Here is a 27,939-nt window from a genome sequence, read left to right as displayed (position 1 = left end):
GCAAGGGGATTGGAAGGTGGGACATGTACAAGGAGGATGGAAGATGGGACATGTACATGGTGGATGGAAGGTGGGACATGTACAAGGAGGATGGATGGTGGGACATGTACAAGGAGGATGGATGGTGGGACATGTACAAGGAGGATGGATGGTGGGAAATGTACAAGGAGGAAGGTGGGACATGTACAAGGAGGATGGATGGTTGGACATGAACAAGGAGGAAGGTGGGACATGTGCAAGGAGGATGGATGGTTGGACATGTACAAGGAGGATGGATGGTGGGAAATGTACAAGGAGGAAGGTGGGACATGTGCAAGGAAGATGGAAGGTGGGACATGTACAAGGAGGATGGTGGGACATGTACAAGGAGGATGGAAGGTGGCACATGTATAAGGTGGATGGAATTAGGGACATGTACAAGGAGGATGTTGGGACATGTACAAGGAGGATGGAAGGTGGGACATGTACAAGGAGGATGAAAGGTGGGACATGTACAAGGAGGATGTAAGGCAGGACATGTACAAGGAGGAAGGTGGGACATGTACAAGGAGGATGGAAGGTAGGACATGTACAAGTCGGATGGATGGTGGGGCATGTACAAGGAGGATGGAAGGTGGGACATGTACAAGGTGGATGTAAGGTGGGACATGTACAAGGAGGATGGTGGGACATGTACAAGGAGGATGGTGGGACATGTACAAGGAGGATGGAAGGTGGGACATGTACAAGGAGGATGGATGGAGGCAGATGTTCAAGGAGGAAGGTGGGACATGTGCAAGGGGGATGGAAGGTGGGACATGTACAAGGAGGATGGAAGGTGGGACATGTACATGGAGGATGGAAGGTGGGACATGTACAAGGAGGATGGATGGTGGCAGATGTTCAAGGAGGAAGGTGGGACATGTGCAAGGGGAATGGAAGGTGGGACATGTACAAGGAGGATGGAAGGTGGGACATGTACAAGGAGGATGGATGGTTGGACATGTACAAGGAGGATGGTTGGTTGGACATGTACAAGGAGGATGGATGGTGGGAGATGTACAAGGAGGAAGGTGGGACATGTGCAAGGAGGATGGAAGGTGGGACATGTACAAGGAGGATGGTGGGACATGTACAAGGAGGATGGAAGGTGGGACATTTACAAGGAAGTTGGAAGGTGGGTCATGTACAAGGAGGATGGAAGGTGGGACATGTACAAGTAGGATGGAAGGTGGGACATGTACAAGGGGGATGGTGGGACTTGTACAAGGAGTATGGTGGGACATGTACAAGAAGGATGGAAGGTGAGACATATTCAAGGAGGAAGGTGGGACATGTACAAGGGGGATGGAAGGTGGGACATGTACAAGGAGGATGGAAGATGGAACATGTACAAGGAGGAATGTGGGTCATGTACAACGAGGATGGTGGGACATGTACAAGGAGGATGGTGGGACATGTACAAGGAGGATGGAAGGTGGGACATATACAAGGGGGATGGAAGGTGGGACATGTACAAGGAGGATGGAAGGTGGGACATGTACAAGGAGGATGGAAGGTGGGACATGTACAAGGAGGATGGATGGTGGGACATGTACAAGGAGGATGGATGGTGGGACATGTACAAGGAGGAAGGTGGGACATGTGCAAGGGGGATGGAAGGTGGGACATGTACAAGGAGGATGGAAGGTGGGACATGTACATGGAGGATGGAAGGTGCGACATGTACAAGGAGGATGGATGGTTGGACATGTACAAGGAGAATGGATGGTGGGAGATGTACAAGGAGGAAGGTGGGACATGTGCAAGGGGGATGGAAGGTGGGACATGTACAAGGAGGATGGAAGGTGGGACATGTAAAAGGAGAATGGAAGATGGAACATGTACAAGGAGGAAGGTGGGACATGTACAAGGAGGATGGTGGGACATGTACAAGGAGGATGGAAGGTGGGACATGTACAAGGGGGATGGAAGGTGGGACATGTACAAGGGGATGGAAGGTGGGACATGTACAACGAGGAAGGTGGGACATGTACAAGGGGGATGGAAGATGGGACATGTACAAGGAGGAAGGTGGGACAGGTACAAGGGGGATGGAAGATGGGACATGTACAAGGAGGAAGGTGGGACATGTACAAGTGGGATGGAAGGTGGGACATGTACAAGGAGGAAGGTGGGACATGTACAAGGGGGATGGAAGGTGGGACATGTACAAGGGGGATGGAAGGTGGGACATGTACAAGGGGGATGGAAGGTGGGACATGTACAAGGGGGATGGAAGATGGGACATGTACAAGGAGGAAGGTGGGACATGTACAAGGAGGAGGGTGGGACATGTACAAGTGGGATGGAAGGTGGGACATGTACAAGGAGGAAGGTGGGACATGTACAAGGAGGATGGATGGTGGGACATGTACAAGGAGGAAGGTGGGACATGTACAAGGAGGATGGAAGGTGGCACATGTATAAGGTGGATGGAATTAGGGACATGTACAAGGAGGATGTTGGGACATGTACAAGGAGGATGGAAGGTGGGACATGTATAAGGAGGAAGGATGGTGGGACATGTACAAGGAGGATGAAAGGTGGGACATGTACAAGGAGGATGTAAGGCAGGACATGTACAAGGAGGATAGATGGTGGGACATGTACAAGGAGGAAGGTGGGACATGTACAAGGAGGATGGAAGGTAGGACATGTACAAGTCGGATGGATGGTGGGGCATGTACAAGGTGGATGTAAGGTGGGACATGTCCAAGGAGGATGGTGGGACATGAACAAGGAGGATGGATGGTGGGACATGTACAAGGAGGATGGATGGTGGGACATGTTCAAGGAGGATGGATGGTGGGACATGTTCAAGGAGGAAGGTGGGACATGTGCAAGGGGGATGGAAGGTGGGACATGTACAAGGAGGATGGAAGGTGGGACATGTACAAGGAGGATGGATGGTTGGACATGTACAAGGAGGATGGATGGTTGGACATGTACAAGGAGGATGGAAAGTGGGACAAGTACAAGGAGGATGGTTGGTTGGACATGTACAAGGAGGATGGATGGTTGGACATGTACAAGGAGGATGGATGGTGGGAAATGTACAAGGAGGAAGGTGGGACATGTGCAAGGAGGATGGTGGGACATGTACAAGGAGGATGGAAGGTGGCACATGTATAAGGTGGATGGAATTAGGGACATGTACAAGGAGGATGTTGGGACATGTACAAGGAGGATGGAAGGTGGGACATGTATAAGGAGGATGGATGGTGGGACATGTACAAGGAGGATGTAAGGCAGGACATGTACAAGGAGGGTAGATGGTAGGACATGTACAAGGAGGAAGTTGGGACATGTACAAGGAGGATGGAAGGTAGGACATGTACAAGTCGGATGGATGGTGGGGCATGTACAAGGAGGATGGAAGGTGGGACATGTACAAGGTGGATGTAAGGTGGGACATGTACAAGGTGGATGTAAGGTGGGACATGTACAAGGTGGATGTAAGGTGGGACATGTACAAGGTGGATGTAAGGTGGGACATGTACAAGGAGGATGTTGGGACATGTACAAGGAGGATGGAAGGTGGGACATGTATAAGGAGGAAGGATGGTGGGACATGTACAAGGAGGATAGATGGTGGGACATGTACAAGGAGGAATGTGGGACATGTACAAGGAGGATGGAAGGTAGGACATGTACAAGTCGGATGGATGGTGGGGCATGTACAAGGAGGATGGAAGGTGGGACATGTACAAGGTGGATGTAAGGTGGGACATGTACAAGGAGGATGGTGGGACATGAACAAGGAGGATGGATGGTGGGACATGTACAAGGAGGATGGATGGTGGGAGATGTTCAAGGAGGAAGGTGGGACATGTGCAAGGGGATTGGAAGGTGGGACATGTACAAGGAGGATGGAAGATGGGACATGTACATGGTGGATGGAAAGTGGGACATGTACAAGGAGGATGGATGGTGGGACATGTGCAAGGAGGATGGATGGTGGGACATGTACAAGGAGGATGGATGGTGGGAAATGTACAAGGAGGAAGGTGGGACATGTACAAGGAGGATGGATGGTTGGACATGTACAAGGAGGAAGGTGGGACATGTGCAAGGAGGATGGATGGTTGGACATGTACAAGGAGGATGGATGGTGGGAAATGTACAAGGAGGAAGGTGGGACATGTGCAAGGAAGATGGAAGGTGGGACATGTACAAGGAGGATGGTGGGACATGTACAAGGAGGATGGAAGGTGGCACATGTACAAGGTGGATGGAATTAGGGACATGTACAAGGAGGATGTTGGGACATGTACAAGGAGGATGGAAGGTGGGACATGTATAAGGAGGATGGATGGTGGGACATGTACAAGGAGGATGAAAGGTGGGACATGTACAAGGAGGATGTAAGGCAGGACATGTACAAGGAGGAAGGTGGGACATGTACAAGGAGGATGGATGGTGGGACATGTACAAGGAGGATGGTGGGGCATGTACAAGGAGGATGGAAGGTGGGACATGTACAAGGTGGATGTAAGGTGGGACATGTACAAGGAGGATGGTGGGACATGTACAAGGAGGATGGTGGGACATGTACAAGGAGGATGGAAGGTGGGACATGTACAAGGAGGATGGATGGAGGCAGATGTTCAAGGAGGAAGGTGGGACATGTGCAAGGGGGATGGAAGGTGGGACATGTACAAGGAGGATGGAAGGTGGGACATGTACATGGAGGATGGAAGGTGGGACATGTACAAGGAGGATGGATGGTGTCAGATGTTCAAGGAGGAAGGTGGGACATGTGCAAGGGGAATGGAAGGTGGGACATGTACAAGGAGGATGGAAGGTGGGACATGTACAAGGAGGATGGATGGTTGGACATGTACAAGGAGGATGGATGGTTGGACATGTACAAGGAGGATGGATGGTGGGAGATGTACAAGGAGGAAGGTGGGACATGTGCAAGGAGGATGGAAGGTGGGACATGTACAAGGAGGATGGTGGGACATGTACAAGGAGGATGGGAGGTGGGACATTTACAAAGAAGTTGGAAGGTGGGTCATGTACAAGGAGGATGGAAGGTGGGACATGTACAAGTAGGATGGAAGGTGGGACATGTACAAGGGGGATGGTGGGACTTGTACAAGGAGTATGGTGGGACATGTACAAGAAGGATGGAAGGTGAGACATATTCAAGGAGGAAGGTGGGACATGTACAAGGGGGATGGAAGGTGGGACATGTACAAGGAGGATGGAAGATGGAACATGTACAAGGAGGAATGTGGGTCATGTACAAGGAGGATGGTGGGACATGTACAAGGAGGATGGTGGGACATGTACAAGGAGGATGGTGGGACATGTACAAGGAGGATGGTGGGACATGTACAAGGAGGATGGAAGGTGGGACATATACAAGGGGGATGGAAGGTGGGACATGTACAAGGAGGATGGAAGGTGGGACATGTACAAGGAGGATGGATGGTGGGACATGTACAAGGAGGATGGATGGTGGGACATGTACAAGGAGGAAGGTGGGACATGTGCAAGGGGGATGGAAGGTGGGACATGTACAAGGAGGATGGAAGGTGGGACATGTACATGGAGGATGGAAGATGCGACATGTACAAGGAGGATGGATGGTTGGACATGTACAAGGAGAATGGATGGTGGGAGATGTATAAGGAGGAAGGTGGGACATGTGCAAGGGGGATGGAAGGTGGGACATGTACAAGGAGGATGGAAGGTGGGACATGTAAAAGGAGAATGGAAGATGGAACATGTACAAGGAGGAAGGTGGGACATGTACAAGGAGGATGGTGGGACATGTACAAGGAGGATGGAAGGTGGGACATGTACAAGGAGGATGGTGGGACATGTACAAGGAGGATGGAAGGTGGGACATGTACAAGGGGGATGGAAGGTGGGACATGTACAAGGGGATGGAAGGTGGGACATGTACAACGAGGAAGGTGGGACATGTACAAGGGGGATGGAAGATGGGACATGTACAAGGAGGAAGGTGGGACATGTACAAGGGGGATGGAAGATGGGACATGTACAAGGAGGAAGGTGGGACATGTACAAGTGGGAAGGAAGGTGGGACATGTACAAGGAGGAAGGTGGGACATGTACAAGGGGGATGGAAGGTGGGACATGTACAAGGGGGATGGAAGGTGGGACATGTACAAGGGGGATGGAAGATGGGACATGTACAAGGAGGAAGGTGGGACATGTACAAGGAGGAGGGTGGGACATGTACAAGTGGGATGGAAGGTGGGACATGTACAGGGAGGAAGGTGGGACATGTACAAGGAGGATGGATGGTGGGACATGTACAAGGAGGAAGGTGGGACATGTATGAGTGGGATGGAAGGTGGGACATGTACAAGGAGGAAGGTGGGACATGTACAAGTGGGATGGAAGGTGGGACATGTACAAGGAGGATGGATGGTGGGACATGTACAAGGAGGAAGGTGGGACATGTACAAGGAGGAAGGTGGGACATGTACAAGTGGGATGGAAGGTGGGACATGTACAAGGAGGAAGGTGGGACATGTACAAGGAGGAAGGTGGGACATGTACAAGGAGGATGGTGGGACATGTACAAGGAGGAAGGTGGGACATGTACAAGGAGGAAGGTGGGACATGTACAAGGAGGAAGAATGCACCCAAACTGGAGGGGTACCAACAGGAATGTTTGCTAATGCCACTCGGGAGGGATTAAACTAGTGTGGCAGCGGGATAGGAATGAGAGCAGGAGGTTAACAAGTAAAATGACCGAGGAGGGGTCACAGACCTCGGCCTGTAAAGTGAAGAGGCAAAAGAGACTGGGAGAGGTTACCGAACACAGTGAGACTGGCTGTCTGAAGTGTATTTGTTTTAATGTGAGGACTATAAAAGGTAAAGCAGATAAACTTAAAAGTTTGGAGTAATTCATATAACAGTGATGACATATCTATTGCAGAGGCTTGGTTAAGAGAGGGACAAGAGATGGAAATGTGTTGCTGGAGAAGCGCAGCAGGTCAGGCAGCGTCTAGGGAACAGGAGAATTGACGTTTCGGGCATAAGCCCTTCAGGAATTCCTGAAGAAGGGCTTAGGCCCGAAACATCGATTCTCCTGTTCCCTCGATGCTGCCTGACCTGCTGCGCTTCTCCAGCAACACATTTCCATCTCTGATCTCCAGCATCTGCAGACCTCATTTTCTCTTCTAAGAGAGGGACAAGACTGGCAGCTTAACGTTTGGGGATGTTTATAGCGAGATGGGGGGGGTGTAAAAGAGATGGGAGATTTTTGTATCTGATGATGAGAATTCCACAGCTGTACTGATGTGGGGGGGTGGGGTGGGGGGGGGGCGGTCACCTTGAAGGGGTCATCCAGCAAGGCCTTATGGGTACAGCTCTGGAACAGGAAGGGTGCAAGCAGTTTGATGGGATTGCACGACAGGCCTCCCAGCAGCCAGAGGGTGATAGAGGAACAGAGATGTAAACAGGTCATGGAAAATTGTGAAAACAAAGTTTTCTTGAGTGACTTTAACCTCCCTGATGTTGAATGGGGCTCGTTTAGTACCAGGAGTTTGGATGGGGGCGGTTTGATAGGTGGATCCAGGAGGGTTTCTTGAACCAATACTAAATAGTCCAGGTAGGGAAGGGTTGAGAGCCCCTGATGAAGGGCTCCGGCCCGAAACGTCGGTTCTCCTGCTCCTCGGATGCTGCCTGACCTGCTGTGCTTTTCCAGCACCACGCTCTCAACTGTGACCTCCTGCATCTGCGGACCTCACTGTCAACTGGGGAAGGGGCCAGACGAGACCTGGTACTGGGGAATGAGCCTGGGTAGGTGTTTCAGAGAGAGTGCATTTTAGGAACAATGACCATAATACTGGAGGTTATTTATGGATAAGGATAAGCCCTCAGGTGAAAGTACTAAACTGGGGGAATGCTAACTCCAAGCATTAGGCAGCAACTTGGGAATGTAGTTTGGAGGCAGATGTTTAAGGATAAATCCACATGTGTCAGATGGGAATCTTACAAAGGCCAGTTGGATTGAGCTCAGGACCAGCATGTTCCTGTGAAAGTGAAGCTTGAAGATGACAAGATTCAGGAACCCTGGATGACAAGAGAAATCAGGAGCTTAGTCACAAAGGAGCAGGAGGCATACTTAAAGAAACTGGAGACAGACAGATCCGACCAATAAAATAAAGAAAGCAAAAAAGATCTTAGACACGGAGTTAGAAGGGCTAAAAGGGGTCATGAGCTGTCCTTGGCAAATAGGATTAAGGAAAATCCCAAGGTGTTTTGTACGGATATAAGGAACAAGAGGGTAGCTAAGGAAAGGGTTGGTTCACTCATGGACAAAGAAGGGAAGTTATGCATGGAGCCAGGAGGATCAGGGTGAGGTCCTGAACAAATACTTTGCATTTGTTCACAAAGGAGGAGGACATGGTGGATGGTGAGTCAAGCGAGTGTTGTGTTGATATTTTAGGTGAACTAACAGTGTGTGGGTTCAATTCCCATCACCAGTTTGAGGTTACCATGAAAGACTCTCCTTCTCAACCTCTCCCCTCGCCTGAGGGCGCTGGTGACCCTCAGGTTAAATCCCCACCAGTCGCTTCTCTCTAATAAGAGAGCCGCCCCTATGGTTTGGCAAGACTAAGGCAACACAACAAAAATGATACTTTAGGGCATGTCGATGTGAAAAAGGAAGATGAGCTGGGTGTTTTGAAAAGCTTTAAGGTAGACCAGTCCCCAGCACCTGAAGGGTCGACTGCAACATGTTCAGGGAGGCAGGTGAGGAAATTGCTGAGAAGATTGCTCGTAAGAAATCTTTAGTCACAGGAGAGGTCTCACAGCACTGGAGATAGCCAACACTGTTCCTTTGTTTAAGAAGGACCACAGGGGTAACTCAGAATTTACAGGCCAGTGAGTCTTACATCAGTGGTAGGGAAATTCTGAAGAAGATTCTTAGGGACAGGATTTAATCACATTTGGAAAAATATGGACTTATTAGCGATAGGCAGCAAGACTTGTTCAGGGAAGGTCGTGTCTCACAAACCTGATTGGCTTTTGAGGAAGTGACAAAGATGATTGATGAGGGCAGGGTCGTCGATGTTGTCTACATGGACTTTAGCAAGACCTTCGACAAAGTCTACCATTGCAGGCTGATACAGAAAGTGAAGTCATGTGGGATCCATGGTGAGCTGGTAAAATGGATGCAGATCTGGCTTGGTCATAGAAGACAGAGTCGCAAGGGAAGGGTGTTTTTGTGACTGGAGATCTGTGACCTGTGCTGTTCCGCAGGGATCAGTGCTAGGACTCCTGTTCGAGGAGACTACAGGTGGCCCGGTTAGTAGGGGCACGGTGGCACAGTGGTTAGCACTGCTGCCTCACTGCGCCAGGGACCCGGGTTCAATTCCCGCCTCAGGCAACTGACTGTGTGGAGTTTGCACATTCTCCCTGTATCTGTGTAGGTTTCCTCCGGGTGCTCCGGTTTCCTCCCACAGTCCAAAGATGTACAGGTCAGGTGAACTGGCCAAGTTAAATTGCCCGTAGTGTTCAGGGATGTGAGGGTTAGGTACATTAGTCAGGGGAAATATAGAGGAATAGAGTAGGGTAAGGGGTCTGGGTGGGATACTCTTCAGAGGGTCGGTGTGGGCTTGTTGGGCCGAAGAGCCTGTTTCCACGCTGTAGGAATTCTAATTCTAATGCAGGAGAGAAATATACAGTAAATGGCAGAACCCCTAGATGCATCAACATACAGAAGGAGCTAGACGTACTGGTCCACAGTTCCCTGAAATTGGAAACACAGGTGGATAAGGTGATCAAGAAGGTACGTGACACGCTTGCCTTCGTTGGTCGGGGCAGGTGTGGAGATAAGAAGTGCACTTACAGAGAGGGGGATCATTATCTATCTGCTTCTTGGCAGCAACTGCCCTCCTTGGTCTGAATGAGAAGGTCAATTAAGCCGAAGGGAGGAGTTTAGGCAGCTCAGCAGAACAGCAACAGCTGCTGTGGGAGTGTGGCTCGGGCAGGTGAGGACCTCTCCCAACAGAATCTACAGCGACCTGCCCCTGAATCGATGTGCCCTCTCATCCTGAAACCTGGTCCTGTGTGGGCCAACGCACTCCACACCTTCAGTGGAAGTAGGTGTGAGGAGCGTACAGCCACTGCTCTGTGTAAACAGTGCCTCAACGGAGCATTCAAACGTACAACCTGGAGGGGTTTGCTTTAGAGCCTTCCCACTGATTCAAAGCAATATAACGAACAAATGAAACCAACTGAAATTGGGCTAAACCCTTGCATCTGTTATTATCGTTGTTCTTACCCTTTCACTGAAATAAGCCTCAAAATGTGCAAAAGGTATTGTAGAGATTACAGGTTAGAATCTGAGACTTGAGGGGAGATGCAGTATACAGGGTGACTTTTGATGGTGTTAAATACATTAATGAGATAGTGTACACCATCACAAGAAGTAATGGGTTGCCACATGATCTTAATCTCTCTGGTAGCACCTCGAGTTAAGTGGGAGAGACATTTGAACAGTTCCCTTACCCCAGCCAACTCTGTTGCTCTCCTCTATTAGTACAACAAAACCAGGAATGTATATGGCCATGATGTTACATAGAACATACAATGTACAAACAACATTTCTATTTCACACTCTGTGGCTGAGGTGAATAAAAGATTGTGCTGGAAAAAGCACCATCCCCTTGTGGTCATGTGATCGTATATCATGTCCCAATGATGTAAACTATCTTACTTATATTTTTAAATTAACCCTTTACACTACATCACACTGGCCACCATCTACCTCCAAAGTCTCTGACTCTACCCATTTCAATACGTCTCACTGTTTACGTTTCTTTTGTGGAAATGTTTCATCTTGTGCTTATCAGGATAATTTGCAAGAAATACCAAGGTAAAGGGAAAACATCATTTCATACTCTATGGAAAGAATGCGTTGATTGGTTGTGGTATTCTTCACGGCCAATCTGCCAACCAAACAGCATGCTCTCATGGGCTTCAAATATTGCTTTCTCTTTACTGTGACATTCTTGCCAATGGTCCTGATGAGCGAAAGACGAAAAATTTTGACGAATGCGTCTTCCTTCAGCTGTACCCCAGTCTGTGCTACCAGACAATCCTGAACGTACATCTCCTCACCCCATGCTGTTCCACCTCAGACAATCCTTAATGTACATCTCCTCACCCCCTGCTCTTCCACCTCAGACAATCCTTAATGTACATCTCCTCACCCCCTGCTCTTCCATCTCAGACAATCCTTAACAACATCTCCTCACCCCATGCTGTTCCACCTCAGACAATCCTTAATGTACATCTCCTCACCCCCTGCTCTTCCATCTCAGACAATCCTGAACGTACATCTCCTCACCCCCTGCTCTTCCACCTCAGACAATCCTTAACGTACATCTCCTCACCCCCTGCTCTTCCACCTCAGACAATCCTTAACGTACATCTCCTCACCCCATGCTCTTCCACCTCAGACAATCCTTAACGTACATCTCCTCACCCCCTGCTCTTCCATCTCAGACAATCCTTAACGTACATCTCCTCACCCCCTGCTCTTCCACCTCAGACAATCCTTAACGTACATCTCCTCACCCCCTGCTCTTCCACCTCAGAACCATTCGGTTCATTTTTCGAAAAGATCTAACCTGTTTTCAATGTATGCCGATGACCTTGACATCTACCCTGCTGTATTACTGGGCTATCGCACTGACCTTTGCGACCTTGGTCTCGAACTCCAGGATGGATTGCATGTCAATCTGAGCCGTGGTGGTATCAGCTCCGAGGAGGACAGCGATATCAATCATCAGCTCCAGCAGGGCATGCCTGGACTGGAAAGAGAGTGTCATAGAGAACAGTTCCCAGAGCCCAAACCATATACTTTGCATCAAACACTGTTAGCCTGCAAGTCACTATGAATAGCAACACCACATTGATTATAACGAGTCTGGGTTCCTTCTCCAAACAGCCATTACCAGGTTCATGTTAGGAGTGCTGCAAACCCTCTGAAAGAACGAATAAATTATCTCCAACACCTCCTTCCTCTCTCTGTAACCTCCCTCAGCCTGCTGACTGTGCATGCTGCCCAAACACTGGCGGCCATACCCTTCAACATCTTGCTTTTAATTCCCTTCATGACCCTCTCAATCTCTCCCTTCCCATCTAAGGCACTCCTTACATTCCAACTTGTTTGATCACCTGAACAAAATAAAATCTCATGAAGTCATATAAAAGAGCAGTGGCTATATTAACCGGTCAGAACGAAGGAATTCTGCAGCAAGTAGCTCACTCGCTGACTCCCCAAAGCCACCTTTGAACTGCTGCAGCCCATTGGCCGAATGGTCTGTTAGGTGGGCAGTTCCAGGATTTTGACCCAGTGACAGTGAAGGAACAGCGATATGTTTCCAAGTCAGGATGGCGTGTGGCTTGGAAGGAAACTGGCAGGGGTGGTGTTCCCATGTATCTGCTGCCCTTGTCGTTCTAGATGGAAGTGGTTGTGGGATTGGAAGGTGCTGTCTGAGGATCCTTGGTGAATTTCTGTTGTGCATTTTGTAGATAGTACACACTGATGTTTACTGTGTGCCAGTGGTAGAGACAGTGAATGCGGTACCAATCAAAGAACACAGGAGAGAGAAAATTTACAGCCCAGGAACAGGCCCTTCGGCCCTCCAAGCCTGTGCCAATCCAAATCCACTGTCTAAACCTATCGCCCAATTTCTAAGCATCTGTATCCCTCTGCTCCCCACCTACTCCTGCATCTGTCCAGATGCATCCTAAATGAATCCCCCGTGCCTGCCTCTACCACCTCTGCTGGCAACTCACCTCCCCAGGCACCTACCACCCTCTGTGTAATGTACACTCTGTGTGTATCCCAATCCCAATCAAGTGGCTGCTTTGTCCTGGATGGTGTCAAACTTCGACTATCGTTGGAGCTGCACCCATCCAGGTAAGTGGGGAATATTCTATCACATTCCTGACTTGTGAATAGGCTTCGGAAATCAGGAGATGAGTAACTTGCCACAGTATTCCGAGCTTTCCTCCTGCTCTTGCAGCCACTGTGTTTATATGGCGAATCCGGTTCAGTTTCTGGTCAATGGTCACCCCCAAGACATTGATAGCAGCGGATTCAGTGATATCAAGGGGTAGTGATTGGAGTGTCTCTTAGTGAGGCGGTATAACGTAACACCCATGTGGCATGCATGTTTAAAATTTTGCCTTCTGTCAGCTCCTTAATTTACAAGCAGTTTTAACACTCCCTTAACTGACTTAAGACACATCAATTATTCTCTGTATTCCAGTAGCAATGAAAAACGAGTCACCTTTTCTGCCTCAGTGCTGTTAGTCAGATAGTCTTCCTCAGACGGCAGAAACACTGACCCTTGATCCAGCTGTTTTAAATAAAGAGAGACAGTGAACAATGTCAGCCTGCAGTCCCAATCTGCTCAAACATACCACTCGCAGTTAAGGCCTCTCTGATGTTTTGCGTCTGCAAAACCATTGCAGCCTTTTAAATGTGGTTTCGGTTACTTCTGCAGAACTGAACGGTCCTGCCATTTCACGAGTAAATGCTTTGGGTTCTAATTCAAAACGGACCTTTGGTGAAGTTCCACAAACAGTGATGTCAACTTGCCGACCCATCCATACCCTGCTGTACAAATCCCTTTTAAATTTGGTCTTCTTGTAACGCTGTCCTGACGTGTGCAAAACAAAAAGCTTCAGGGGGCAGATGGGACGGGTTTAGTTTGGGATGATGTTCGGCAGGGACTGGTTGCACCGAAGGGTCTGTTTCCATGCTGTACGGCTCATGGCATACATCTTTCTACAGCAATAATCAAATAGCGCTGGAATGAATAAACACATAATCTGAATCTCAATGCTATTGATTCTGAATAAATTGGCTGTTTATTCGGTGGAACACTTCCTGTGCATGTTGAGTTACAGTCTCGGTGCCAATGTCAGAAATTACCTGGCAGTATTAAAGCAAACAAGTTGGAATTACACAGACTAACAATAAAGCTCTTGTTACCTATTTTTAAGTCTGTTTAGCCCTTATCCAACAGCAGATTCTCGTTTCTAGCCCCTCTTTTAGTAAATGTGAAACAGGCTTCCAACAGTCTAGTAAATTATTTAAATAAGTACTCAGAAAAGGAGATTGTTGGGCACCTAATACAGAGAATCAATTGTGATATCTACAATTGTGATATCTACTCAATTTGGTTCATAATGGAACTCTCAACCCCTTTTGCGAGTCCCACATTAGATAGTGATATTTTTCTGAAGCATTTTTAACTTGTTTTTAATCACAGTGCTTAAAAACAAGTTAAAAATGCTTCAGAAAAATATCACTATCTAATGTGGGACTCGCAAAAGGGGTTGAGAGTTCCATTATGAACCAAATTGAGTTCCTTGAGCTTAGAGGCTCCTTGCACAAAGCCATTCACTGGATCTAGTGTAAGGAGGGCTTTACCATTCATTTCAATATCTATCCGTCAATCCACATCCCTATCTACATCAATTGAGCTGAGGTGAAGACAGTCAAGAGTTTCAAGTTCCGAGGAGTGACAATTACCAATAATCTCTCCTGGACCACCCAAGGATGCATAACAATGTCTCTATTTCCTCAGGAGGGTAGGAAATTCTTACAGGCTCTGATCAATTTTAATAGATGCACCATAGATAGCATTCTATCTGGATGCATCACAGCTTAGTGTGGCAACTGCTCTGCCCAGGACCATAACAAACTGCAGAGAGCTGTGAACACAGCCCAGACCATCATGCAGATCATCCTTCCATCCAATGACTCCATCTTCACTTCCTGCTGCCTCAGGAAGTTAGTCAACATCATCAGTGACCCCTCCCACCCTGATGAGAATCGCTTCCAACCTCTTCTGGCAGGCAGAAGATCCAAAAGCTGAAGCACACGTACCAACAAGTTCAAGAGACGCTTCTTCCCCGGTGATATTAAACTTCTGAATGGACCTCTCAAATTTCAAATCTAGTACAGATCTTGCTTTGTGTGCATCTTCTTTGCAGCTGTAACTGTATATTCCTCGCTCTGTTCAATCACCCTTTGATCTGCCTGTACTGCACGCAAAATAAAACTTTTCACTGTCAAGGTAAAAACCCTTTGCCACCAACTCAAAGCGTATCAGGATCAGTTACTGTGCGAGCTGGATGTTCACACACAATTCCCAACCCATTTCCATTTGTCAGCGGTTGTGGTGGGATAAATACTGGCCAGGATCCCAAGAATAAATCAACTCCACCTCTTTCTGAAGTCGAGAGTCAAAGGTTATTTCAACAAAAGTGAGACCCTCTGCTTCACCAGTCCCAAATCTAAACGTGGCACCCTACAGTGGAAGAGGGCATAGGGTGAAGTGCCCCTTTCCTGAGGCATTTTGCAGTGAAGATCATTTCCTGAAGAGAGAGGTTGAGAGAGAGGGGGAGGGAGGGAGAAAGAGGTAGAGAGAGAGAGAGAGAGAGAGAGAGAGAGACAGAGTGAGAGTGAGTGTGAGAGAATGAGTATGAGAGAGGCAGGGAGAGACAGAGAGAGAGAGCAGGTGTGAGAGAGGGTATGTGCGAGAGAGAGAGTGAGAGAGAATGAAAGATCTTGGATGGATTGAAGGATCTTTGAAGGCTGGCTAATGTAGGAAAACAGGTTGTGGGGAATGACTGTGACACTATCTGTCTGTCTGTCTCTCTCTCTCTCTCTCTCTCGGATAACTAATGCCATCTGGCACTGTGGTGTTCAATGGTTTTATTGACCCTGTGTTCTATTTTGTTAGTTTGTTGACTGATCTATGTTTACTGTCCTAGATTGCTTAAGCCTGGGAGAGGCCTGCGAGAGAAACGTAAACAGGCTTTCTGAGGAAGTCCTGAAAAGTCAGAGCTGTGGAGCAATATTTCAAACCAGAAGAGTTATTGTAAAGCACTGTACATATAACAATTGTAGATTTATGACTAGTGTCCCCTTAGCATTGGTTTGAGGTAAATTAGATTGACATAAAATACATGAACAAACTGGCACTTTCACTGACCTTGAAGATGTGCTCGTTGGAGTTTTTGTCATCAGTTCCAACAAACAATTGAATGAAAATACCGCTGTTGTATTTTCCACGGAGGAAAGCTAACATCTCCAAAAGGTTGAAGTCCTCCTCCCTCCAGGTACCCTCAGGCCCATTGTTGGTCTCGAGCACAGGCCAGCGTAAATGTGGCTGCTTCAGAAACTTTAGTAAGGGTTTGGAATCTTCCCGCTCGATAGCACCTAACCACAGAGCCAAAGAGAGAATGGTGGATGGTGGGGAAGAAGAGGTGAGCTCACCCACACACACAGGTCGCTGACGGGACGTGCAGCAGACCTGGACCCACCCTGCACCCCTACCCAGTCACACCCCTTTCCTTCACACCCACACTCCCTCAGTCCCCCACTCCACACCCACCAACCCCTCCTGCAGCACCGCCCCCCCCTCCAACACACCACACCTAATCCCCCACACAGGCATGCGCACTGCCACACACCCTCCCCCATAATACCTTCGCCCCCGATCCTGCACAGCCATGGGGAGAACATGCAACTCTCCCGCAGTCACCCATGGGTGGAATCGAACCTGGGTCCCTGGTGCTGTGAGGCAGGAGTGCTAACCGCTGAACTACCGAACCTTCTCTTTATTCTGTCATGGGCATGTGGGTGTTGCCAGCATTAGTTATCCTTCCCTAATTACTCTTGAACTGAGTGGCCTGCATGTCAGGGCTTCGTTGGGGGCAGTTAACCTCACTTAGATCTGGGGTCACGTATCGGCTAGACCAGGTGAAAATGGTTGACTTCTCTTCCAGAGAGCTTCGCACCCATTGATGCTGCTCACCATGACTGAGAATGGCTTCTTCGATCACAGATTCATTCACTGAGGTGTACATTCCATTGATGCAATGGGAACCAGTGTTACAGAATAATACACTGGATCACAGCGACTGTGTGATTACACCACCATCTCTCTACTCTGTGTCTGTCTGTCAGTTATATCATGGTGATTTACCCTGTCCCAAAAGCCAGTAAAGATTAAGCATCCAAATGCTTCATTTCGTTGAGGTTTAGATCAAACTAAGGTCACAGTGTGAATGGAGTCAGTGGATAGAAGGTTGGTTTTCATGGTGGCCACAGACTGGTGTAGCCAAGGCTACACCACATTACAGTCAAGAAAGCACATCAACGCCTCTACATCCCCAGAAGACTAAGGAAATTCAGCTTGTTCACATGGACTTTTGCCAACTTTTATAGATTCACCACCGTAACCTCTCTGTCCAAGAACACAAGAAATTACAGAGAATTGTGAACACAGCGTTGATGTGCTTTCTTGACTGTAATGTTGAGGTGGATGGACCAGAACAAAGTGTTAGTGACATTTACTCCGAGGATCTTGAGGCTTTCAATCATCTCCACCTCAGCACCATTGATACAGAACTGGCCAAGGTGTACAATTTGGTGCAAGTCCCCAGAAGAGCCTTTAGCCTTGGCTACACCAGTGTGTGGCCACCATGAAAACCAACCTTCCATCCACTGACTCCATCTACACTTCCCTCTGACTCTGGAAAGCAGCCAACATCATCGAAGACCACCCCCACCCCTTCCAACTTCTTCCATCGGGCAGAAGGTACAAAAGTTTGAAAATCCTGCACCAGATTTAAGAACAGCTTCTTCCCTGCTGTTATCAGACTTTTGATTAGACCTCTTATATTCAGGTTGCTCTGTCTCTGCACCTTCTCTGTAGCTGTAACACTATATTCTGCATTCTGTTCTGTTACCCCGATCAGCTGAAAATGTGTTGCTGGAAAAGCGCAGCAGGTCAGGCAGCATCCAAGGAGCAGGAGAATCGACGTTTCGAGCATGAGCCCTTCTTCAGGAATGAGGAAAGTTGCCAAGCAGGCTAAGATAAAAGGTAGGGAGGAGGGACTTGGGGGAGGGGGGTTGGAAATGTGATAGGTGGAAAGAGGTGGAAGGCGCCTCATCTTCCGCCTAGGAACCCTCCAACCACAAGGGGTGAACTCAGACTTCTCCAGCTTTCCCCTCCCCCCACCTTTTCTCAGTCCCAACCCTCAGACTCAGCACCGCCTTCTTGACCTGCAATCTTCTTCCCGACCTCTCCGCCCCCACCCCACTCCAGCCCATCACCCTCACCTTTATCTCCTTCCACCTATCGCATTTTCAACGCCCCTCCCCCAAGTCCCTCCTCCCTACCTTTTATCTTAGCCTGCTTGGCACACTCTCCTCATTCCTGAAGAAGGGCTCATGCCCGAAACGTCGATTCTCCTGCTCCTTGGATGCTGCCTGACCTGCTGCGCTTTTCCAGCAACACATTTTCAGCTCTGATCTCCAACATCTGCAGTCCTCACTTTCTCCTGTTACCCCGATGAACTTATGTCAGGTATGACTTAGGATAACATACAAAATAATACTTTTCACTGTATCTCGGTATGTAACGATAATAAATCAAATCAAACAAAAGTACTCACTCTCATTCATGCATGACTGATAAAGCAGTTTTGCCTTCTGCACCACTTCAATTTCCTTTTCTTCATCAATTGGGATTTCCAATAGCTCTACAGAAAGAGAGGGATGGATCATTCACAAGAATAAGGGATGACAAAGTATTGCTTTAGATTAAACATTCCTGGTTTCCGGAGATCAATTGATACAGGGAAGACCCTTACTTCTCCTTCAATGCCCTGACAATAGCTGTATAACTGCTGAAAGCCCACTGAAAAGCACCTAACATGAGTCACATATCTGCTGCAGGGTGCTTGGTCTCAGCTCAGCCATAGTCTCACTGCGCGGCATCACAGACTCGTGGGGCTGAATGGCCCATCCTGATATGTGAGAGCTGAGAAACAGAGGATCGTGGAGCTAGATGAGAGAATGTCAGTTCCATGTAGGTGAATGGACGGTACAAGTGGAGGTAAACGGATATGATCTTGCGATCATTACAGAAACACGGTTACAATGAGAACAAAACTGGGAATTTAACATTCAAGGATATCTGACCTTGCAGAAAGGCAGGAGGAAGGAAAAAGTGGTGAGGCAGCATTGTTAATAAGAGATGAAATGAGGACAATTGTGAGAGATGATTTAGACTCGGATGATTTAGACTTTATGTGGGAAAGAAGACACCAATAGGAACAGGGTATAGATCACCCCCAGACAATAACCACATTGTAGAAACGCTATCAATCAACAAATGATAGGAGCATGTAAAAAGAAGGGAGCAATAATTATGGGTGACTTTCATCTTCATGTTGATTAGGTCAGTCAAGTTGGAAAAGGTAGGTATGACAATGAATTCACCTTTGGTAAGAATAGTTTTCCATGTCATGAAGTCATCCAGGAGCAGGCATTCCTGGATCTGGTAAAGGGTAATGCTGTGTCACCACCATAGGGTGGGGATTTAACCTGAGGGCCACCAGCCCTCAGGCGAGGGGAGAGGTTGAGAAGGAGAGTCTTTCATGGTAACCTCAAACTGGTGATGGGAATTGAACCCACACCGTTGGTATTACAATGGGTAATGAGGCAGGTTTAATAAAGTCAGAGTAAAAGATCCCCAAGGCAGTAGTGATCATAACATGATAGAATTTAATATTCAGTTTAAGTGTGAGAAACTTGGGTTGAAAACAACTGTGCTTAACTTAAATAAAGGGAATTACAATGAAATGAGGGTAGAATTAGCTAAAGTGGATTTGGGGAGGGGGGGGGTTAGATGAGCAGGAAGGACCGAAAGCAAGCAGTGGCAGGCATTTGAGGAGATAAGCCATGACTTTGAGCAAATATACATTCCAGAGAGGAGGAAAGATTCTAGAGAAGGAAATCCCAAGCATGGCTAGCCAAGGATGTTAATGGGAGGAATAAGTTGAAAGAAAAACCATATAAAGAGGTCAAAGTCAGTGATAACACAAAGACTGAGATAAATTCAACAAAAGACGACTAATCAAATAATAAAGTCAAAGAAAAAAATATTGAGGGCAAACTAGTGAGAAATATAAAAACTGACAATAAGAGCGTCTTTAAATATATAAAATGGAAGACAGAGGTCAAAGTGAACATAGATCCCTTAGAAAATGAATCTGGGGTAACAGTTTTGGGGACCTGTGTTGGCTGGGAACGTGTGGCTCTGGGGAGAGAAGGCTGCCTCAGGGAGACTCCCTTCCTGTCGGCCTGGTCTGTACCCTCCTGGCCCAGGCCCTTGTCCATCCCTGTTATTTTCAGCAGGTATTCAGCGCTGAGGGGAAGGCAGCAAAAGCGTTAAGTGGCTCTGAGCTTTGTGGAGGAAGGTTCAAGAGCACAGCACTGTATTTTGAAGCAGCACGGTGGCTCAGTGGTTAGCACTGCTGCCTCACAGCGCCAGGGTCCCAGGTTCAATTTAGCCTCGGGCGACTGTCTGTGTGGAGTTTGCACATCCTCCCCGTGTCTGCGTGAGTTTCCTCCGGGTGCTCCGGTTTCTTCCCACAATGCAAAGATGTGCAGGTCAGGTGAATTGGCCACGCTAAATCGCTCATCGTGATAAGCGCATTAGTCAGAGGCAAACGGGTCTGGGTGGGTTACTCTTCGGTGGATCGGTGTGGACTGGTCAGGCTGAAGGGCCTGTCCCCGCACTGTAGGGAATCTAATCTAATCAGAGCCATGAAATAACAGGGGAGTTGAACAGATATTTTGCAGCAGTCTTTACTACGGAAGATACTTGGATATCCCATTAGTACTAAAGAACATGGGGGAGGAATGAAGAACCGTCACTATCACCAGAGAAGTAACATTAGACAAACTCATGGAGCGAAAGTCAACGAGTCCCCTGGTCCTGATGGCTTCCATCCTCAGATCCTAAAAGAAGTAGCTACAGAGGCAGTGGACACATTGGTTGTAATTTTGTAAAAATTCTTGGGATGATTGAAGGATTAGAAAACTGCCAATCTGACAAGTCCTATTCAAAAAGGAAAGGAGGCAAAATGCAGGTTACTATGGGTCAATTAGTCTAACATCCATTGTTGGAATGAATTGCTAAGGAACTAACAGCAGAACGCTTGGAAAAAGCATAACCTAATGGAGCAGAGTCAGCATGGTTTTATGAAAGGGAATTCGTTTCTGTCTAACTTAGAGGTTTCCAAGGGAATTACAACCAGAGTATGTATGGTGCTGTATTTGGGTGTCCAAGGATGTTCAACAAGGCACCTCACAAAAGATTAACGCATAAGATAATAGCCCACGGTGTGGGAGGTAGCATATTGACATGGAAGAGAATTGGCTAATAAACAGGAATCAGCGAGTGGGGATAAGGTTGGTGACATGTGACCAAGGGTTCCAAAGGGATCAGTGCTAGGTCTGCAACTGTTTACAATATATATTAATGACTTGGAGGAAGGAAGCAAATGGATTGTAGGCAAATTTGCCAACAGCGACAAAAAAAGGTGGAAAAGCAGGTTGAGAGGGGGATACAAGCAGTTTTCAGAGAGATATTGCTAGGTTAAATCAGTGGGGTAAAAGTTGACAAATGAAGCATAATGTGGGAGAATGTGAAGTTGCTCATTTTGGAAGGGTGAACCAAAGAACAGAGGATTATTTAAATGGAGAGAAACAGCAGGAAGCTGCAACACAAAGGGGGTATTGTGCACAAGATACAGAAAGCTAGCACACTGCAGCAGGTAATCAGCAAGGTCGTGGAATGTTGCCCCTTATTTGAAGGCTGTTGGAGTATTAGAGGAAGTCTTATCACGGTTTGGTGCGACCACATCAGGAGCACTGTGAGCAGTTTTGGTCCCCTTATTAATGGAAAGATATCATTTCACTGGAGGCGGTTCAGAGTAGACTCACTGAGATGATCCCCGGGCTGAAGAGAGATTGTCTTATGAGTGAAAGCGAAACAGGTTAGGATTCTACTCGCTGAAGGTTAGAAGAATGAGAGGAAACCTCACTGAGACGTACAGGATTCTTAAGGAGCTTGACAAGGTAAATGTTGTGAGGATGTTTCCCCTCGTGGGAGGGTCTAGGACCAGAGGGTGCAGTCTCCGAATAAAGGGGTGCCAATTTAAGACTGGGATGAGGAAGAATTCCTTCACTCAGAGGGTTGAGAGTCTTTGGAATGCCTTTCCACAGAGAGCTGTGGGGGTAGAGTCCTTGTGTATATTTAGGGCTAAGATAGATAGATTTTTGATCAAGGATGATTGAAAAGAGCAGGAAGGTGGACATGTGCAATGTCAGATTATCCGTGATCCTATTGATCAACGGAGCAGGCTAGAGAGGGCTGACTCGCTACTCCTGATCCTATTCCTTGATGCCCCCGACCACATACTCCCGGGGTCATGCGTTTAGGAATAACTGGAAAGAGACTGACAGGTTACAATATGTAGAAATTCTAGTTTAAGGCTTGGTCATCCATCTGATACTCTGTGTTCCCTATCCTGTTAAGTATGGGAAACGTTAAGAACGTAACTACAGAAGTGAATTATAAAACCAAGCCGGCTTTCATTATCATGGTCCGTCATTCCAAAAAAGAGGTTCTGCATCATGTTTGTGATTCCCTCCAACCAATGCCACCAAGATAGGGTTGGGGTTATGAGTGGGTCCACAGGGGGAATAGACCCACCCTTTCCTCCTTACTAGAACCACGACGGCTCTTGCAGAAGATTGAGCGCATCCATTCTGGTTGCTATCTGTTTCCTCAGCCACACATGGTTTAAAGATGAGGGCAGCCGGTCGAGCATGACTCGCTCCAAACTGTCACAGACTCCCTCGGCCAAAGCAGGCTTTTCACGCGACCCGGTTCAGAAGGGGAAGAGCCACTTTGTCTCTGCAACATGGGTGAACTCTGAGCTGCTGGGCTTGCTGGTTCTAGTCAGGAGATAAGACGTCAGTTCAACCTCTCTCCCTGACATCTCGCACCACCAGTACAGGCCCAGCTCAACAGTTGCACCTTAGGGACACGTCATCAAGGTGAACTCTCAGGCTTAATGTCATTGACTGTGCCTTCTGCAGCTCGTCTTCGCACCGACACGCCCAAGAATCAAAGACAAGTCGAATGAGGGGATAAACAAATGGTGGATGCAGTACAGTGCAGATAAATGTGAGGTTATCCACTTAGGTAGCTAAACAGCAAAGTGGATGATCTGAATGGTGATAGATTGGGAAAGAGGGAGATGTAATGAGCCCTGTACTGGACCTTGTGCACCAGTCACTGAAAGTAAGTGTGCAGGTGGAGCAGGCGGTAAAGAAAGTAGATAGTGTGCTGGCCTTCATGGGTAAAAGGCTTTGAGCACTGGAGCAAGGATGTCTTGCTGCAATTGTGCAGGATGACACTACACCTGGAGTACTATGTGCAGTTGGGTCTCTCCACCTGAGGAAGGATGTTCAGGTGATGGAGGGCTGCAGCACAGGTTTTCCATTACTGATTCCTGCGACGGCAAGACTGACATATGAAGAGAGACTGAGTCGGTTCGGACTATATTCACCACAGTCTCGAAGAATGAAGGGAGGGATCTCACAGAAACCTATAAAATTCCAACAGAACTGGACAGGATAATCACAGGGAGGATGTTCCGGACGAGCAGGGAATCCAAAACCAGGGATAAGAGTCTAAGGATACGGAATAGGCCATTTAGGACTGAGATAAGGAAACGTTTCTTCACCCACAGAGTGGTCAGCCTCTGGAATTCACGACCACAGAGGGCGGTTGAGGTCAAACCATTGAATATTTTCACAAAGGAATTAGATGCAGTTCCTAGCGCTAAAGGGATCAAAAGCAAAAGCGAGACTAGGATACTGAGTTGGACGGTCAGCCATGATCATATGGAATGGCAGAGCAGGCTCAAAGGGCTGAATGGCCTCTTGCTGCTTATATTTCCTCTGTTTCTATTGAAAGAGAAATTCTCAGGCATCAGCAAAGCCTCACACTGTCAGAACAGTACATCACTTCAGAGTTCAGGGAGGACTTGGAGACGGGGAGTACATGAAGTCAGTGCTTGAAGAAAATCAGGCAACTTAACTTCAGGGTCTTTGGTCAATATTTATCCCTCAATTAACGTCACTGAGACCAGATTAATGTGCTCACTATCACAATACTGTTTGTTGGAGCTTGCCGCACACCAATTATTTTCTGTCTCACAGCAGTAACTGCACTGAAAGTTCTGTAATGTTAAAAAAGCACCTTTGAGATGAGAGACACAATGTAAACGCAAGTCTTTCTTTCATTTCCTGACTCATCGGGTTATTGACAGGAGAAACATTCCCACTTTGCTGCCAGCTACGTCCATTTCTCAGCTAGAAGTCCAAACCGAGAGCCAAGTGATGCTCTTGAGTCCCAGAAACACAGCACAGTGAACTCCCTCCAACACAGATGAGTGAAATGAGCAGAGCTGTATTCATCAGAACTGCAGATGCTCTGCCAGTTACTCCAGCCAGCGTGTTCCAGATTTTCACAAACGTGGCATTCAAATACAGTAGCAACACGTTTTGTTGATGGTCCTGTGCCAACCGCGACAGAGTTGTATAAGGAGGCAGTGCAGAGGTGGGTACGCACTATTTGTGGCTGGCACAGTTGGCTGATCAATTACCTTAAGACAATAAGACATAGGAGCAGGAAATAGGCCATTCAGCCCATTGAGGTCTGCTCCGCCATTCAGTCATGGCTGACACGTTTCTCCACCCCATTCTCCTGCTTTCTCCCTGTAACCCTTAATCCCTTTGATATTCATGGACCTATCTATCGCAATCTTACATATACTCAATGACCCAGCCTCCACAGCCTTCTGTGGTATTGAGTTTCATAGATTCACCACTCTCTGGCTGAAGAAGTTTCTCCTTATCTCCATTCTAAAAGGTCTTCCCTTTACCCTAAGGTTGCGCCCTTGGGTCATAGTCTGTCTGACCAATGGAAACACCTTCCCAACATGCCGTTGAGTATTCTGTATGTTTCAATTAGATCCCCCCCTCATCCTTCTAAACTCCATCGAATATAAATCCAGACTCCTCAAATGTTCCTCATATGTTACGTTTTCATTCCTGGGACCATTCTTGTGAACCTCCTCTGAACACACTCCAGGGCCAGTACATCCTTCCTGAAATATGGGGCCCAAAATTATGCACACAATAGTCCAAACATAGTCTGACCATAGCCTTACAGAGCCTCAGAAGTATATCCTGCTTTTATATTCAAGTCCTCTCAAACTAAATGCCATCATTACATTTGCCTTCCTAACTACTGACTCAGCCTGCAAGTTTACCATGAAAGAATCCTGGACTGGAACTCCCAAGTCTCTTTGCCCTTCAGATTTATGAGTTTTTTCCCCATTGAGACAATAGTCCATCCTCTACTCTTCCTATCAAAGTGCATGACCTCACACTTTCCCATGGTACTCTATCTGCCACTTCTTTACCCACTCTCCAAATCCTTCTGCAGCTTCCCACCTCCTCAATGCTACCTGTCCCTCTATCTATCTTTGTATTGTCTGCAAACCGAGCCAGAATCCCCTCAGTTCCTTCATCTAGATTGTTACTGTATAAAGTAAAAGGTTGTGGTCCCAACACTGAGCCTTGCCGAACACCACTTGTCACCAGCTGCCATCCTGAGAAGGACCCTTTTATCCCCACTCTCTGCTTCCTGCCAGACAGCCAGGTTTGTATCCATGCTAGTACCTTGTCTCTGACACCATGGGCCCTTATCTTACTCAGTAGCCTCCTGTGTAGCACCCTGTCAAAGGCCTCTTGAAGTCCAGCTGGATAACATTCATTGGCTTTCCTTGGTCTATCCTGCTCATTACTTCCTCAAAGAATTCCAGCAGAATTGTCAGGCATGACCTCCCCTTGATGAGGCCATGCTGACTTTGCGCGATTTTACCCTACACTTCCAAGTACAGAACAACCTCAGTTATCCATATGTCAATTATCCGAACATTCGGATTATCCGAACAAGATCTCAAGGTCCCGTAAAAACGTTGTCCGTTATCTGCACAATCAGTTATCCATAGGAAATACTCCCCGGCCACCCCATTCAGATAATTGAGGTTGTTCTCTATTCAGAAATTTCATCCATCACAATGGATTCCAGGATCTTACCCACCACGGGGGTTAGGCCAATCGGTCTATAATTTTCCATCTTTTGCCTTACTCCCTTTTTAAATAGGGGTGTCACATTAGCAATTTTCCAGTCCTTCTCCGACTCTAGCGAATCCTCAAAAGATCACCACTAACGTCTTCACCTTAGAACTATCCCTTAGTACTCTGGGGTGCAGTCCATCTGGTCCAGGTGACTAATCCACCTCCAGCCCATTCAGTTTGTCTAGCACCTTCTCCTTGGTGATGGTCACCATACTCAGCTCTGCCAACCTCACTTTCTTGGTTGTTTTGGGATATTACTCATGTTCTTCCACCGTGAAGATTGACACAAATTCATTATTCAGTTCCTCAGCCATTTCCTTGTTCCCCACTACTATCTCTCCAGCCTCATTCTCCAGCAGCTCAGTGTCCACTTTTACCTCTCTTTTCCACTTTATATATCTAAAGAAACTCTTACAGCCTTCCCTTATATTACTGGCTACCTTACCCTCATATTTAATCTTCTCCCTCTTTTTTTTTTGTTGCCCTCCGTTGGTCTTTGTAAGTTTCCCAATCCTCTAGTTTCCCATTGCCTTTTGCCACATTAAATGCTTTCCCTTTTGTTTTTATGCTCTCCCTGCCTACCCTAGTCAGCCATGGTTACCTCATCCTCCCTGTAACATGTCTCTTTTCCCTCGGGATGAATCTCTGTCTCCTGAATTACTCCCAGAAGCCCCTGCCATTGTTGTTCCACTGTCCTTCCTGCTCGGCTCCTCTCCCAGTCAATTCTACCCAGCTCCTCCCTCATGCCTCTGTAGTTGCCTTTATTCAGCTATAATGCCGTTACCCCTGATTCTATCTTCCCCCTTCCAAATTGCAGAGTAAATTCAATCATATTATAATCACCAATTCCTCAGAGTTCCATCACCTTAAGCTCCCTCATCATTGAACAACACTAAATCCAGTATTGCCCGTTCCCTAGTGAGCTCCACCACAAGCTGCTCCAAAAAGCCATCTCACAGACATTCCACAAATTCCCTTCTTTGCAATCCACGACCAACCTGATTTCCCAGTCTACTTACATATGGAAAACCCCCATGATCACTGTAACTTTGCCTTTCCTACACAGCTTTTCTATGTCCTGGTGTATCTTGCGCCCCAGCTCCTGACTACTGTTTGGAGGCCTCTGCATAACTCCAACTACAGTTTTTTCATTTTAGTACTATTGATTTAATTTCATTTCTTACTGATAAGGCAACCCCACCCCCTCTGCCCACCTGCCTATCTTTTTGACAGGATGTATATCTTTGGATATCCAGCTCCCAACCCTGATCCCCTTACAGCCATGTCTCTGAGATGCCCACCACATCGTACCTACCAATTTCAATCTGTGCCACAAGCTCATTACCTTGTTCCTTATACAGTGTGTATTCAGATATAACATCTTCAGTCCTGTATTAACCATCCCTCTTCTCATTGTCATTCATTTGTCCAGTGTGCTTGAAGTTTGATTGCTGACCCTTTCCATACACGCTGCTGTATTTGTGTCTGTGTTGGAGATTTCAATAACCTCTCCTGAGTTTTGCATTCTTACCTCCTCCTTTCCTTCGGGTTTCCTAATCTCCCCCATAACTGATCCCTCCCCCTGCAATTAGTTTAAGGCAATGTCTACAGCTCCAGTTATGCAATTTGCTTGGACACTAGTCTCAGCACTGTTCAGGTGACGACCAGTCCATCAGAACAGATCCCTCCTTCCCAAATACTGGTGCCAGTGTCCCATAACGTCAAACCCATTTCTCCCACACCAATCTTTCAGCCACACATTTACCTGCTTAATCTTATTGGCCCTGTGCCAATTAGCTCATAGCTCGGGTAGT

The 27,939-nt window shown here is 47.3% G+C and overlaps 1 protein-coding gene across 4 annotated transcripts in view; it reads right to left on the bottom strand.

Moving 5' to 3' along the window:
* phex (phosphate regulating endopeptidase homolog, X-linked) overlaps positions 1–27,939 on the bottom strand; it is a 342,975-nt gene that overhangs the window by 112,862 nt on the left and 202,174 nt on the right. For 3 of the 4 annotated variants that reach the window (XM_087993122.1, XM_087993120.1, XM_087993123.1), the window contains exons 4-7: positions 18,508–18,594; positions 16,038–16,264; positions 13,320–13,388; positions 11,715–11,831 (exon numbers count right to left, since the gene is read on the bottom strand). In XM_087993122.1, coding sequence (XP_087849248.1) covers positions 11,715–11,831; positions 13,320–13,388; positions 16,038–16,264; positions 18,508–18,594 — 500 coding nt within the window. The remainder of the gene's footprint in view (positions 1–11,714; positions 11,832–13,319; positions 13,389–16,037; positions 16,265–18,507; positions 18,595–27,939) is intronic. The other variant, XM_087993121.1, reaches the window with a different exon arrangement.

The sequence above is a fragment of the Chiloscyllium plagiosum genome, unplaced genomic scaffold (assembly GCF_037043375.1).
Source record: "Chiloscyllium plagiosum isolate Xiang-an unplaced genomic scaffold, Cpla_swu_hap1 HiC_scaffold_12, whole genome shotgun sequence".
NCBI classification, from domain to species: Eukaryota; Metazoa; Chordata; class Chondrichthyes; order Orectolobiformes; family Hemiscylliidae; genus Chiloscyllium; species Chiloscyllium plagiosum.
Note: the sequence above shows the minus strand (reverse complement) of the source record. Positions and strands in the feature narration are given on the sequence as shown.